Source organism: Macrotis lagotis, chromosome 5 (genome assembly GCF_037893015.1).
Source record: "Macrotis lagotis isolate mMagLag1 chromosome 5, bilby.v1.9.chrom.fasta, whole genome shotgun sequence".
In the NCBI taxonomy this organism is placed as follows: domain Eukaryota; kingdom Metazoa; phylum Chordata; class Mammalia; order Peramelemorphia; family Peramelidae; genus Macrotis; species Macrotis lagotis.
In genome coordinates, this window is record NC_133662.1 from 254,095,074 (window position 1) to 254,109,067 (window position 13,994).

At 47.9% G+C, this 13,994-nt stretch overlaps 1 protein-coding gene across 3 annotated transcripts in view; it reads left to right on the top strand.

The window, feature by feature from the left end:
• The first annotated feature begins 9,503 nt into the window (after nucleotides 1-9,503).
• BAZ1B (bromodomain adjacent to zinc finger domain 1B) overlaps nucleotides 9,504-13,994 on the top strand; it is a 58,220-nt gene continuing 53,729 nt past the window's right edge. For 2 of the 3 annotated variants that reach the window (XM_074189429.1, XM_074189430.1), the window contains exon 1: nucleotides 9,504-9,675. In XM_074189429.1, coding sequence (XP_074045530.1) covers nucleotides 9,569-9,675 — 107 coding nt within the window. In that variant the 5' untranslated portion in view covers nucleotides 9,504-9,568. The remainder of the gene's footprint in view (nucleotides 9,676-13,994) is intronic. The other variant, XM_074189431.1, reaches the window with a different exon arrangement.

The window sequence follows — 13,994 nt, forward strand, 5'->3', positions numbered from 1 at the left end:
TTTTAGCACTGAATAGAATATTTTTAAAATTAAACTATTTGAAATATATTTGGTTGTTGTGTGAATTCTTTGCTTCTTTTCCTTTTCTGAAGAAGGGCTAAGCTGCAGGGCTCAGAGACCTGGCACTCCTCGAAAAGGTGATTGACAAATTCTTCAAAGGATCATAGATCTGAATGAAAGGGACTTCAGTAGGCATCTTGTGTAATGTCCCCATTGAAAAATGGGGAAACCCAAGCCCCTGGAGGCAGCTGGGAGCTTTGACCCAACTACACCACAGTGAGAGAGAGAAGGACCAAGTAATGGTGATCACTGATCTCCAAGAGGAGAACTTTCCAGTCTCCAAGGAATTGAGGGTTTTTGTTGTTATTGTTGTTTTAGTTTTTGCAAGGCAATGGGGTTCAGTGGCTTGCCCAAGGCCACACGGCTAGGTCATTATTAAGTATCTGAGATCAGATTTGAACCCAGGTTCTCCTGACTCCAAGGCCAGTGCTCTATCCACTGCACAGGAATTGAGTTTTTGTAAATCAGAACTGTTGTGGCTGGTGCCTAGAGACCAGGCGGCCCCCTTAGCACAGCTAGGACCAAGTCAGATAAGAGAATATAGAGCCTGGAGGGACCTTGGAGATAAGGCAGTTCAGCCCCTTTAGTTTGTAGATGAATAAACTGGCTCTGAGTGGATGCTGAGGGACTTAGTCAAGATCATACCAGTGTCCCTGATAGAAAGGACTTTGACCCTCAGGCTTTTAACACTAAATCCAAACATTTTTTCCATTGGGTGCTACATAATGTCCTGGAATCCTTTCTCACCCACTGCTCAGCTTGCTTCTCACTAGTTGGGCTGTTTCTTTATAGTTATAAATGCATGTTATGTTAGCATAATTTTAAAACAAAAGTTACTTCTGATTAAATGGTTTCCTTACTTTGCATCTTTCTTTGGAAGAGATCTAGAGAATTTGAGGCAGCTGGCCTGGGAACCATGCTTTTCTACTTTTAAAGAGCCTCCCTTGGACCCTTGCCCTAACCACTGAAAAAGGCCACAGAAGTACTGGAGAATGACAGTATTGATTAAGTGCTGGCTGTAGACAAATCATTGTACTGAATGCTAGGGAGGAAGAGACTGCTCTCAGGGAGCTCACCTAATAGGGGAGACAACATTGTAGGTGCAAATCAGATGAAGAGGTCATCTTTAATATTAACCTTAAATCATTTTTCTGCTACTGACCTATTTGACATGCCAAGGACTTCAGGGTAGGGAAACTTTGTGTTCTAGAACTGGGGTTACAATGCCTGCAGGAGCCATTGCCAGTTGGCATGGAGTGAGGACCCAGCTATGGCCCTGGGGGAGTTGGAAGCAGGTTGGATCTATGCTCTGGGGGAGGTGAGACCCGGGGCCAAGGCATCTTAGGATGACCTACTTGTCCGTGCAGTTGGTATATAGTTGATGAGTACAGAAGATGGGGCCCCTTTCTCTGCAGTGATTCCTCCTTTTTTACTTTGCTGTGGGGCCAGGTCAGAAGGAGGCTGGTGTTTCTGACAGTCACTGCAGTTGCCAGAACTCTTCAGGGTTTTAGACTCTCTCCCTTGGGGGTCTGAGAGGAGGTGATAGTGGTTGAATTTGCCTGGCACAAGCTTCTCTTGTCTCTCTCAAGGTCTCTTTAAGATTCTAGAGGTTGGCCAGACCGCAAAGGGGAGAAGAAAATATTGAGGCCTTCCCACAATGCCAGCCTATGCTGGAGAAGGACTAATCTCCACTTCCAAAAAGTCCTTGGACTGATAATCCCTGCTTTAGGACATCCCAAAAGCTCAGGCAAATGCAAAAAGAAGTAAGAAGCAGCTCTACTGGGAACTGGATCCCTACCAAGCTATGAGCTATGAAAAAGCTCTTGAATACTTGGGTAACTGAGAAGTCCTTAACAGTCAAGTTGTGCTCTCTGTTACTCGAGTGTTTGGAGTTTTCTTGATAAAAAGATCCTGGAATGGGTCACTGTTTCCATCTCTGACTCGTTTTAAAGTTGAGGAAACTGAGGCTATTCCAGACCCAAAGCTATATACATTATGCCACCTAGCTTCCCCATGTAGAGTTGGAAGGGAGCTTAGAGAACCTTTTAGACACCTCCTTCGATTAACAGGTGAGAAAACCATTGCTGTCCTGAGAGATTTAAGTGATTTACCCAAGGTTCCATAGGCAGGATCAGTGGCAAAGCCAGGACTTCCAGGTCATCCTTTCACTCCAGTCTCGGCTCTCTTTTCCACTGTCAAAAAGTTGTGACTCAGGAGATCTGGCAAGTCAGGAAAAGAATTGTGTGTGTGTGTGTGTGTGTGTGTGTGTTTGTGTACACATACACAGATAGAAAAACAGTAGAAAAGACTGGTCTGCTAATAAATGATAAAATTAGACTTCCCTAGCCAAATTCCTACTCAGTTACTGAAAGAGAACTTAGATGAGCAAGTCACTCGGAGAACAAATTGTACTAGTTGGATAGAGCCCTAGTCTGAAGAGTTCAGAAGAGCCGAGTTCAAAATCTGCCTCAGTCCCCAGTGGAGTAACCCTTGGCATGTCATTGCATCTGTTTGCCTCAGTTTCTTCACCTGTAAAATGGGGGGATAACACCTCCAGGATTATTGTGAAGATCAAATAAAGAGAGCTTGGCACATGGTTTATCTCAATGTTGGCCTTCACTAATTACCTGTCAGCATCATATGAGGAAAGAAAATGCCCTGATTGTGTTTTGAGCAGGTACAGAAATCTTTATTTTTTTTCAATTTGTGACTCTAGTTGGGGTTTTCTTGGCAATGATACTGGAGCGGTTTTGCCATCTTATGACAGACGAGGAAACTGAGGCAAATAGGGGTAGGTGACGTGTCCAGGATCACATACCAGTAAATGAGACTGAATTTGAATTTAGGAAGAGGAGTCTTATGTTACATGTAGTGTGTTCTGTGCACTATGGCGCCCCCTAGACATCCACCAAAGCCATTATTTTACCCATAAATACATAGAATTAGTAAATATAAAATAGATAAGTTTACACATAGAACTTGAATCCTATCTTTCCAGCTCTAGCTTATAGAAAGTAGGCTCTCCCAGAGGACCAGGACTTCTTTTCTTTGGTGTGCTGTAGAAAGCAGGCATTTAATAAATGCTTTAACATTTCATATAATCAGAGCTTATTGTCTGATTTTTGTACACCTTATTTGCTCTTCCAGATCCGAGGGCTTTTTCATGTTACTTTATTTTATAGAACTGTGGGTTTGTTTTTTGCAAGGCAATGGGATTAAGTGAACTTCCCAAGTTCATACTGCTAGGTAATTGTTCATTTTCTGAGGCTGGATTGGAACTCAGGTCCTCCTGACTCCAGGGCCAATACTCAATCCACTGTGCCACCTAGCTTCCCCCTGGATCTGAGGTTTTGGTCACACTCTTCCCTTTATCTGGAACGCCCTTTAAAACTGAACTTAGATGGCTTCCTTGGTATCTCCAGAGTGGTGTTTGTGTGTGTACATACACAGAAAACACTAGAAAAGACTGGACCTTGATGCCACTATATATGCTTAAATATATATGTATATATACACACACACACACACACACACACACACACACACACATATATATAATATTCTAAGGGCAGCTAGGTGGCACAGTGGATAGAGCATTGGCCCTGGAGTCAGGAGGACCTGAGTTCAAATTCAGCCTCAGACACTTAATTACCTAGCTGTGTGGCCTCAGGCAAGTCACTTAATCCCATTGCCTTGCAAAAATAAAAATTATATTCTAGTAGAATGCTAAGATTTATAATGATAACAATAGACCAATAGACCTCTCTATTCTGCGTATTATCATTTTATGAATGAGGAAACAGGCTTGGAGTGGTTGAGGGCTCCTCAAAGGCAGGATCCAAATCTTCTCTGCCATCATGTCTGAGGCTCTTTCCACTATACTATACTACTGTATTACTTTATGAAAATGTAAATCTTCTAAGGTTAGGTTGCCCCTTCCTTATTTAAACTCTATCTCCTCTATTCTGCACAAAGTGGAAGAGAAGATCCATTAGTAAGTATGCCCATGATCATAGTGTGAAGGTGGCTGTTATAAATGGCTCAGAATCACTAAAAATTTAGTCTGGGAGGTAGCTAGGTGGGGCAGTGAAGGGTGGCAAGCCACTTGAGCAAGCCACTCTTAAACCTCCATTGTCTTAACTAAAATTTAAAGTAAATAAAACAGCTTAGTCTGGAGTGATTGAAATAGCTTTTATTAACTTTCCTGCAGGAAAGGACCATCTCCCCTAGCAGAGGAAAAACCCTCGAATTATGACAGTGTCTGGTCTTATATGCAATTTGAAAGGATTTCTCCTTCCCTTCAAGCCTGTCATTGGTCTGAATCCTTAGGGTTACAATCTAATAAATAAGCCCCTCTCCATACCACTCTCTTAATATGTTTTCCCTGCCCTGGTCATTATGCTGATGAGCATAGGGGAAGTGTATAGTAATATATATGGACATCATTAAGCAAGCATACTTTCAGAGATCAGGGACCTTAGGTCAACTCTGGACTAGATGGAACAGGCCTGGTCTGATCCTAGGTCTGATCAGGTTGGGAGACCCAAAGCAGGTTCTGCTTATCCCAGCAGAGAAGCTGGCACCTGGTAATTTGGACAAAGCCCAATTTATTACCAGGAACAACTCGATCACTCTTCATCCCGGTTCTGCAAAATGATTCATTCCCTCTTGCATTAGTCAGCATCTATTAAGGGTCCATGCTGTCCAGCCCTAGGCTAGGTCATAGCCCATAGCTTTTCGCAACTCACACTCAAGAATGGACACTACTAGTAGCCAGAAAACTTAACTGGAGCAGGCCAATGAATGGCCAGGGTCATAGATGATTGAGGATTCAACTCCTTTGGTCTACAGATTTGTTTGAGAATCTGTCTTCCAAGTCAGTGCATTGGTCCTGGCTTCCCCTCCCCATAAGGGTGGATTGTAAGCAGAGTTGAAAAGGAGAGGGAAAGGCCTGCTAGGTGTTTCCTGACCTCTCCTAAAGCCACTGCCTTCCTTCTATTGGTTCTCTCCCATATATCTGGTCCGTATAATTTTCTTGTAGTCCTTGACTAGTGCCCACCCCCAAGCATGCTGTTAGCTAAGCAGAGAGCATAATTAATGGAAGTGCCTGGTGAGTAGGGGAGTAGAAAGATCCAGCACTTAGGCCTGGGAAATAGGGTCGGCTTTATCCCTTAAGGCTACTAAAGAATAATGATTCTCTTGTGTCTCAACAAAAGAGGGCCCAGGGAAGTCACAGAGTAGCCTGGGGCCTTTTAACAGCTCAATTCTGCACCCATTGATTTTAAACACCTATATTGTACCTGGAAAAATACTAGCTGCTGAGAATACAAAGGTTAAGAGATCAAATAAAAAACATCAGTCATATTTAGTTTGAATTCTAAGGGAAATTCAACACAGAAAAACACTGTTCATCATAACTCCCAGCTCCTGGGGGGCCCTCACTCAGATCGAAGAGATGGAGAGTTCCTTCCAGAACCTCCATTTGTGGAGGGCACCCAGGTCAGCTTTTATCTTCCCAGAAGGCTGCACTTTTCTGGATTTAGCTATTTTGTTCTTAGGCTGATAACTTTTCCCCACCCCACCCCCCACTCTTTTCAGCTTTCTTTTAGGTGACTTCTTCCCCATTTGATTGTTAGCTTCTTGAGGGCAAGCACTGTCTCTTTCCTTTTTGTATTGCCAGTGTAGGCCCCTGCACAGCGGGGGAGGGGGGGGAGGAATAAGCATTTTTATATAACAACTATTCTCACCCTCTTCAAAGTAGGGAAACTCAGGTTTAAGTGTTATGCCCTGGGTCACCGAATTTGACCTCAAGTGCTTCCTGCTTCCAAAAACCAAGCCACCTCAGCAGCTTAATACTAATCAGTTTTGTCATCCAGGAGAGGCCCTAGAGAGAGGAAAAGAGCACCCATTAAGTTAAGGCCAAAAGTATTTTTGAAAACTCCATCAATTTTATTAAATCTCAAGAACTTTACAATGACAGCCTGCAAAATAGTGCCCTCCCCCATTGTTGGCATCTTCACGAACTCCTTAGACGTCAACAAATGATGGAGACAAAAGTTATTTCCCAGTACAGAATAAGAAAGCTTTGCTCCCCCCCAAAGTACAGGTTCATCCAGGCTCTGAAATTGGCCTTAGAAAGCAAGCAGTCCACTTGCCTACTCTGAAGAAAACACAAAGTAGGGAAGACCACAGGAGGTGAGCCTAGACACCAGGAGCGCTAGCTATTAGCTCTTGCTGTGATCTTTGTGGGGGTGCAGTCCCAAACTCACATTGCTAAGTCAAGGCTCTGTAACTGACTTTCATGACCTAGGACAAGAATACCAACACTCTCGGGCCTTTGGATTCCTCTTCTTATTAAAACATCAAGAGATTGGATAGGTGGTTTCTGAGCTTCCAGCATTAAATCTCTGACCTTGTGGAGAAAGTCCATTCATGATCAGCAAAGTTCACTCGGTGGAACAAACAGACCTTTTTATCATCCTTCATCAGATAAAATAGTCAAAAGCAACTCTGAAAACCCAAATTTGCTTTCCTTGCCTCAAATCTCACTTCACTTCCTCCTCCAGTCTAGTGACAGTGATTTTCCTACACTCAGGTCTCAAACTTGAATTATTCTCCTTCCTGTTCAGTCTGCAGTGTCTCTTTATTACAATGAGGGTCTGTTTGACTTTTCAAGCCCACCATCACTAGGGCCTTTTCTAGACTGGTAACGCTTGAGGCCCCAACAGACAATCCACAGTGCAGCTACTTGGGCCCACTGACTGTTCTTCCTATTATAACTGTCCATTTCCAGACTCTCTCCCTTTGCATTATCTCTCTCCAGGCCTTGGAAGGTTTTTCAGCTCTTCACCTTGGCCTTCTGCTAGGTAGCTTTTCCTGGTTCCCACCAGATGCCTTCCCTTAGGAATCATCTTCTGTGACCTGGCTTATTTCCTGGTCTTCCCTTCTCCCCATCATAGAAGGTCTGCCCCTTGAGGGCAAGAATCTCAATTTTGGCACTTCTTTGATATTCTGAGAGTTGAGGTCTGTGTCCCATATCAGGTATACTCTTCAGAAATGACTGATGATTGACAGGCTCACCCTTGACACCAGTATAAATGTCAGTTACTGTTAGTATTTAGCATTAATAAAGCTTTTTTAAGAAGCTAAAATGGGTGATCAATCATGGTTACATTCTCTTTGGTTTTAATTTTACTTCTGAGGGGGTCTCAAAAATGGACTATAAAAGATCAGCAGACTGACTGAAGGCAGTCACTAGAAGATGAGTCTGGAGAAAAGAAGGCTGACTTTCATTCTAGGGACCTTCGAATTTAAAAGGCTGTCCTAGGAAAGAGAATTGGTTTCTTAAGCTCAGCTCTAAAAAGCAGGAGCCGGAGCAGCCAAAGCAAAGAGCCAGATTTAAACAAGGAAGGAAATGTGACTGAAGATTCCTGTTGCCAGGTGGGATGGGCCTTGGATGGGGGGGAGGGGGTTACTGATTGGGGGGGTATGACTGCCTCCAATATTAGCCTTTAACTCAGTTCATTGCTTAGAATCAAGCATTTATGAAGAATCCACTCTTGCCCAGGCACTGGAGATACCAAGGGCAAACCAAAATGGCCCCTGCACCCCCCCAGGCCCTCCCCGTTCCCCTGAGATCCCATTTTATGGCGTCTACACAAAGGCCTTGAGTTTGTCAAGGAGCCAGGAAGGATGGTGTGCCTCAGTGCTACGTGACTGATTCATCAGGTGTGGTGCTGGCACAGTTGTAGGAGTCTTGACTCTTCTGCGCGCTGGGGGTCCGGGTTGGGCTATTTCTTCTTCCCACCCTCAAATATCGAATACTTAAGGCACTGCCAATAGCATGGTGGGGGTCCTTAAAAAACAACCCACTGGGGCAGCTGGGTGGAGGATCTGCGTTCAAATGCCACCTCAGACACTTAACAGTTGCAAAAATCTAAAAACCCCAAACCAACCCCCCCCAATGCGCTAACTTCTACCCTGGCCTCGGGCCCGGATACAGGCCGTGGGACCCCGGGCCCGGAGTCTGGCCCTGGGACCCCGGGCCCGGAGTCTGGCCGTGGGACCCCGGGCCCGGAGTCTGGCCCTGGGACCCTGGGCCAGTTTCTTCACCACTCTGCCCCAGCTCCTCCTCTTAGCCCGTCCCACTTGGCAGGGAAGGTGCAGAGCCCTTCCTGCGACTGGGGGGGCAGGAGTGCCAGGGCCTGGCACTGAAAGCGGGGGAGCACTACTTGGGGGGCAGGGCCTTGGCCAACCGCCTCCAGGACTTCCAGGGCCGAGGGTGATGCTGGCTGAACCGGACCAGGGGCAGCGCTGCCCACTCCCCGGGGACTGTGGGGCACGATGCCAGCGCCCCGGCCTCATCCCAAGCCACCCTCTTCTCGGGGTGCCCCCTCCGGGCCCCTGACGCACGAACCCACTTATGAGACCCCCGGCTTCCAGGCCGCGACCCCGGGCGTGGGGGGTGGGGGAGGGGCCGGGCACCTTGGGGTGTCCCGTAACAAAGGGGGGGCTCCCCGCTCGGCGGACGTAGAGGGCAGGCTTTGTTCCCTCTCACGCCCCGGCTCCCAAGGACCCCCCCCCCCCGGTGGGCGCCCGGGGTCTGCTCGGGCCCGCGGGCCGGGGCCTCGGCGGGCGCCCTCCCGGGGTGTGGCCCCGCGCCGCCCGCCGCGCGCGGCCCCTTTAAGGCGGAGGCGGGGCCCGGGAGGAGAGACAAAGCCCCCGGACGCGCGCGCCCCGCCTCCCCCCTCCGGCGCACGGGCCGCAGTGCCCGGATGTCGGCGTCGCCGTCGGTGACAGATGGCGCAGTGTCCCTAACGGGGCTCCTCCGGCTGCGCCCCCCCCCCCGCCGCCCCGCTCCCCGCCCCCGGGCCCGGCGCCGCGCGGCCCCCCCCGCCCGCCGCGGCCCCCCCCCCGCCCAACCGGCGAGCCGGCGGCCGCGCTTACATAACGTGACCTTTCACCTCTTCCCACTGCCCTCTATTGCGCCGCAGCCCAACTCCCCGGCAGGCGACGAGCGGGGGCGGGGCGCCGGGGCTGAGCGACGGCCGGCCTCGGCCAATCGGGCGCCGACGCCGGCCGGCTCTCCGCCTATCGAGGTCGCCGCCGGAGGCGCCACGGGGGAGCAAGTTAGTGTGAGCGCCGGACGGGCGGGGGGAGGAGGGCAATCTCCCGCCATTTTTCAATAATTTCCTCCGGGGCCGCCGTGGAGTTGCCGCGAACGCTGGATTCCGGGGCCCCGGGCCGCGCTCCGCCAGAGGCCGGCACACCCGGGCGCAGCGCGGCGGCCTGGGGGACGCGGCCTCGCCCGCCTCCCGAGGGCCCTTCCCGGCGCGGCCTCCGCGGGGCCGGCGGGGCCAGCGCGAGCCGAAGCGGGGCCGTCGCCTCCCCCCGCCGCGCGGGGAGGGAGCGAGGGCGAGCGAGCGCGCGCAGGAGAGCGCGCGGGAGCGCCTCGCGCCGGGCCTCGCGCCGGGCCTAGCGCCGCCGCCGGCCGGGCCCCGCCGCCGCGATGGCCCCGCTGCTGGGCCGCAAGCCCTTCCCGCTGGTGAAGCCGCCGCCCGGAGAGGAGCCGCTCTTCGTCATCCCGCACACGCAGGAGGCCTTCCGCACCCGGGAGTATCCTTGGGAGCCTGCCCGCGGGGCCCCGGGGCGGCGGGGGGAGCCGGGCCACGCGGCGGCCCGGGGCCGGCGGCGCCCAGACAAAAGGCCGGGCCCGGCGGGGCGCCGACTCGGCGGGCCGGGCCCGGGGGGCAGCAGGAGCGGGGGCCGCGCTGTCAGTGGCGGCGCCGCCGGCCTGTGCGTGGCCGGGAAGCCGGCCTTTGTGCGCCGGGCCCCGGGCCACGTAGGCTCCTGCCGCCCCGGGGCCCACGGCCTTCGGGCTTTTATCCCTCATGAAACCGTTTCCCCCGAGCCCAACCGAAGTGTTCGCAGGGGAGCGCCGCCGGCCCGGAGCGTCGGCTTCCAGGCGCCCTGGGCCGGCCGGGCGGTGTTGGCTAGCGGTCTGCGGCCGAACACCGGCCCGGGGCGGCGGAGCGGCCGGAGCCCCGGGGCGGCGGGGCCTGCGCGGCCCTCCCGGAAGTGCACGAGCGCCGGGCTGGTCGGCCGCGGCGCCGGCTCGGAGCTTTATCCAGGGCCGCCTGGAGTTGTCTGTTGCAGGTTGTGAGTCGGAGCTGCTGACCCGCGCCTTCGCTTTCCTTCTTTAGGTCTTTGCCTTTTGGGAGAGACCCGAAAGGAAACGGGGCCCATGCTGTTGTGTCTGCAGCTGCTGGTGGCCCATAAAGATGGGGAGCTTTCCTCTTGGTTAAGATTCCGAAAGATCGTTGTGAAGAATGGTCTGTTGTTACATAACTGACTCTCCGTGTCAATAGTGATGATGATGCAGATGAAGCCTAACAGAAATTAACCGCCTGTGTGTGAGGTTGAGGTCGGCAAGTGCAAAATCGGACCCGGTGCTGAGCTTGACTGGCACGCATTGGGGTTTGAGGATGCATTGAGCGTTGTATGTAAGTTTAGTTTTCAGAAAGGTTTGTCCTTAAGTAAGCCCATCAGCTTAACATGTTTTGCTTAGTTTCAAGTGGTTTCCCCCCTTTGCTGAGTCAGAAGTCACTTGTAAAAACCATGGACTTTCTAACTGTATGGAAGGTTGTAGTAAGCACAAGGAGCCAGGCCTGACTGTTCTGATGTGAATGTGTAGTTGTGCTAGGCAAGAATGTGGCCCAGAATGTGACTTGATGAAAGCTGGGCAGCTGTAGATGGAGTTAAGTTGCAGTTAGAAGACAGAATTGGATTGGACAGATGGAACGCTGAGCTGTTATGTCTCCTGACTTTAATATTTGAATTTCTCTTAGGTATTAGATTATGTGAAAGCACAGTTAGTTTTTAGGTGCTGTAATGCTTAACTGGCTTAGTGAAAATACAGAAGAATCAAAAACCAAATTGCAAACACTTAGTTTTCTCACCTTTAATACTAGAGCAGTGTTTATTTTTCCTCTTTTTTAGGGGAATAGGAAATGACAATTTCAGCTTTTCTCTTTTCTGCCTAAGAAGTGTCTCTACTTCTTTTCCTCCAGCCTCTCCTTATCAATTCTTTCTCTGAAAGCCCAGTCATAAGGCTAAAGAACACATTCCCCTCAACACCCCCCCCACCCCCACCCCCACCCCCGTGGCAGGAAAGCCAATCTTAGCCTTTCTCTGCATAGAGACTCATAAAAATCTTCTTGTATTTCAGTGTTCTCATTTGTAGTTATCAAAGGCCTGAAGCATTGCTATGAGAGTTTGTCTGTTACTACCTGTGGAAGAATCACTGAAACATGAACTTCAAATTGTGTTGTGAGTGGTTTTTGGAAAGGTAGATTTATTTTGGGAAACCTGGAATCTGAAATAGGTTTCGGATATAATTACTTTGGTTCCCCCTCAAATGGACATTTTTCTTTCATTTTCATTTTTCTTCTCATTCCCATAACATTGTTGAAAGTGAGACCAAAATTCAAAAGTTGGCAATGACCTTTAAGTGCTGAAACAGAAGATAGCTGAGGTCATTTACCCCATTCCAAACTTTGAAAGAATGAGAATTGTTTTAATTTTTTTTTTTATTTAACACTGAATTGTTGGAGATTAGGCTACCAAATAGGACTTGGACATTCTGGCTTCTGGAACCTTCTCAACTTTCCTTTCCAGGTTTGTTGCTAGTAACTGCATTTTAACCACACTGGCTTAATTGCTATTTGTTTTTATACTTAATTCCAGTTCCTTTCTTTATGTCTCTGTTCTGGCTAGTCCCCATTCACCTCTTTCTAGAATCCTTGGTTTCTTTCTAGAAAGAATGCAATCTCCCTAAGAACAGCATCTGTTGCTTTTTTTTCCCCTGGTATTTTGTTGTTGTCCTTTTGGGGGGGGGGGGTTGGTCTTTACCAAGCACTTGAGGAAGGTGTTCATTCTTCTGATATTGTTCCAGTCAGGTTTAACTCTGGGTGACCTTTTGGAGCATAGCAATCCAGGTCCTTCTGTCTTGTAATACACAGTTCTGTATAGCAATTCTTAGAATAAATTTGTTCCATTGTAGTAATTTAGGGGTGTTTTATGGGAAGACATGATTGTTTTCTGTTTTCTGATAATCTTCAGAAGATAATGTAAAGACTTTTTCAGACCAAAAAATCCATTACTAAGAGAGTTGTCACCTATGAATGAGTAAAAATTTTTAAATGTTACATTTTTAGCCTTTTGAAATGAGAATTCAGTCTTGTGTAAAGAGGAAAACTGACAAAATGTACTTCCAACAGGACCTTCTCGTTCCTGTGTTTCAGTTTCTGAATCAGGCTGTCTTCAGCCAACCCATAATAGTCCTTGTGATTTTCTGGATTTCAATCCCATTCTCAGAAATTTTTAATCTTTCTAGACCCAGAGAAAGTTCATCATTTTTTTGTTTACCACCCTTCCCTTTCTTTGCTAATTTTGTTGCCTATGTCAAGTCATAATTAGAATTGCCCTCTTATGCTTATTTTGTTTCTAACACTTATTTTTCCTACTTTCCCAGGAAATGTATTACAAGGATTTCTGGATTACTTTAATGATCCTAAAAAAGAAAAGTTGGATTTTAAAATTTTGGTTCTGACTGTAATTTCATTGGTGTAAGGAATTCTCAGGGGAGCTGCTCCTCCTATCAGCATAGATCTGTAACTGCTTGGCCCTTAAAGCTTTGGAGTGCTTGAGGACATTGAACCATTAGGTGACATACTTCCTCTAAGGTGGCCCTGGAACCCTGCTTCTCTTTCTGACCGAGGCCTGCTCTCTGTACATCCATCATGCTGTGCTCTGTCTCATAGTAGGGATTGTTCTTTTCTCAGTGGATTATAAGATCCTGCCCCAAATCAAACTCCCCCACTACTGTTCTGCCAGAAGGCCTGATCTTCCCAATTGACTTGGCCATTTCACCATCTAGAAGAACTTGATGTTCATTTGGCAGTTTCACTGTGCACAGTGTTTTTAAAAAATATTTTCTTGTTTTTTGTGTCTACTCTCATCTGGCCCTTCACCATCCACCACAACCCTCTTACAGATCCTTGAAGTGTTAGGAATGGCTCAACTCTTTTCTAGGATATGCTAGTGTGGTTTTGATATATTATTTTGAGAATTTATCTCTAATCAGTAGGGTCAATGGATCTTTCCCCTTATGAAAGTGAGATCTGGGACCCAATAGTGCTTCTGTGCCTGTTTCTCTTTTTTTTTTCTAATTCTATTTTAGATGGTTTATTGTTTATCAGTACCAACATCAGAGGCTGGTAGGAAAATAAAAATGTTCCTAATTATTCAGAAAGACTAAGGAATAAGTAAAAATTGTTGAGTCATCATAGTTTTAGACTCTATTGGTAGGTTTGATTTATCTGTAGTGTGTCTGGTTTCTCCTGATTATCACCCAAGAGAGTTGATGACTTGGAAGGGAATATTTACATTTTGGTGGTGATACAGAGAGGTTTTCATTCTGCCATCATGAAAGCACTTGGAAGGTTTTGAGGTTGGTCTGAGGACCATGGCTATGGTGTCCCTTTATGTTGCTATAAGATGCCAAGTATATTAGTTACTCACCATGGACAGATTTACCATTGGGGTGGTATAGAGAGAGTTTAGTAAAGGTTGTACGGGACCATAAAACTGATCTCTTTTTTTTTTTTCTCCTATAACTTCCTAAATAGTGGCTCCTGACGTGGTGGTCTGGTGAATGTCCTTTTGATGAAGGTAGTTAAAAGGACAGTTTAGAGGATTATTGTGAATTTTCTTTCTGAAGATTTTTTTAACTGCTTTCTGAAGAGACCTACTTTTTAAGTTTGATTTCAAGAAAGATTCCTTGAATCTTTCTCCAGGCAGAAGTCTATATCAGGGATCACGTTAATTCTCATCCAGTCACTGCAAGTTTCTTATTTAAATTTATTTCCTATTTC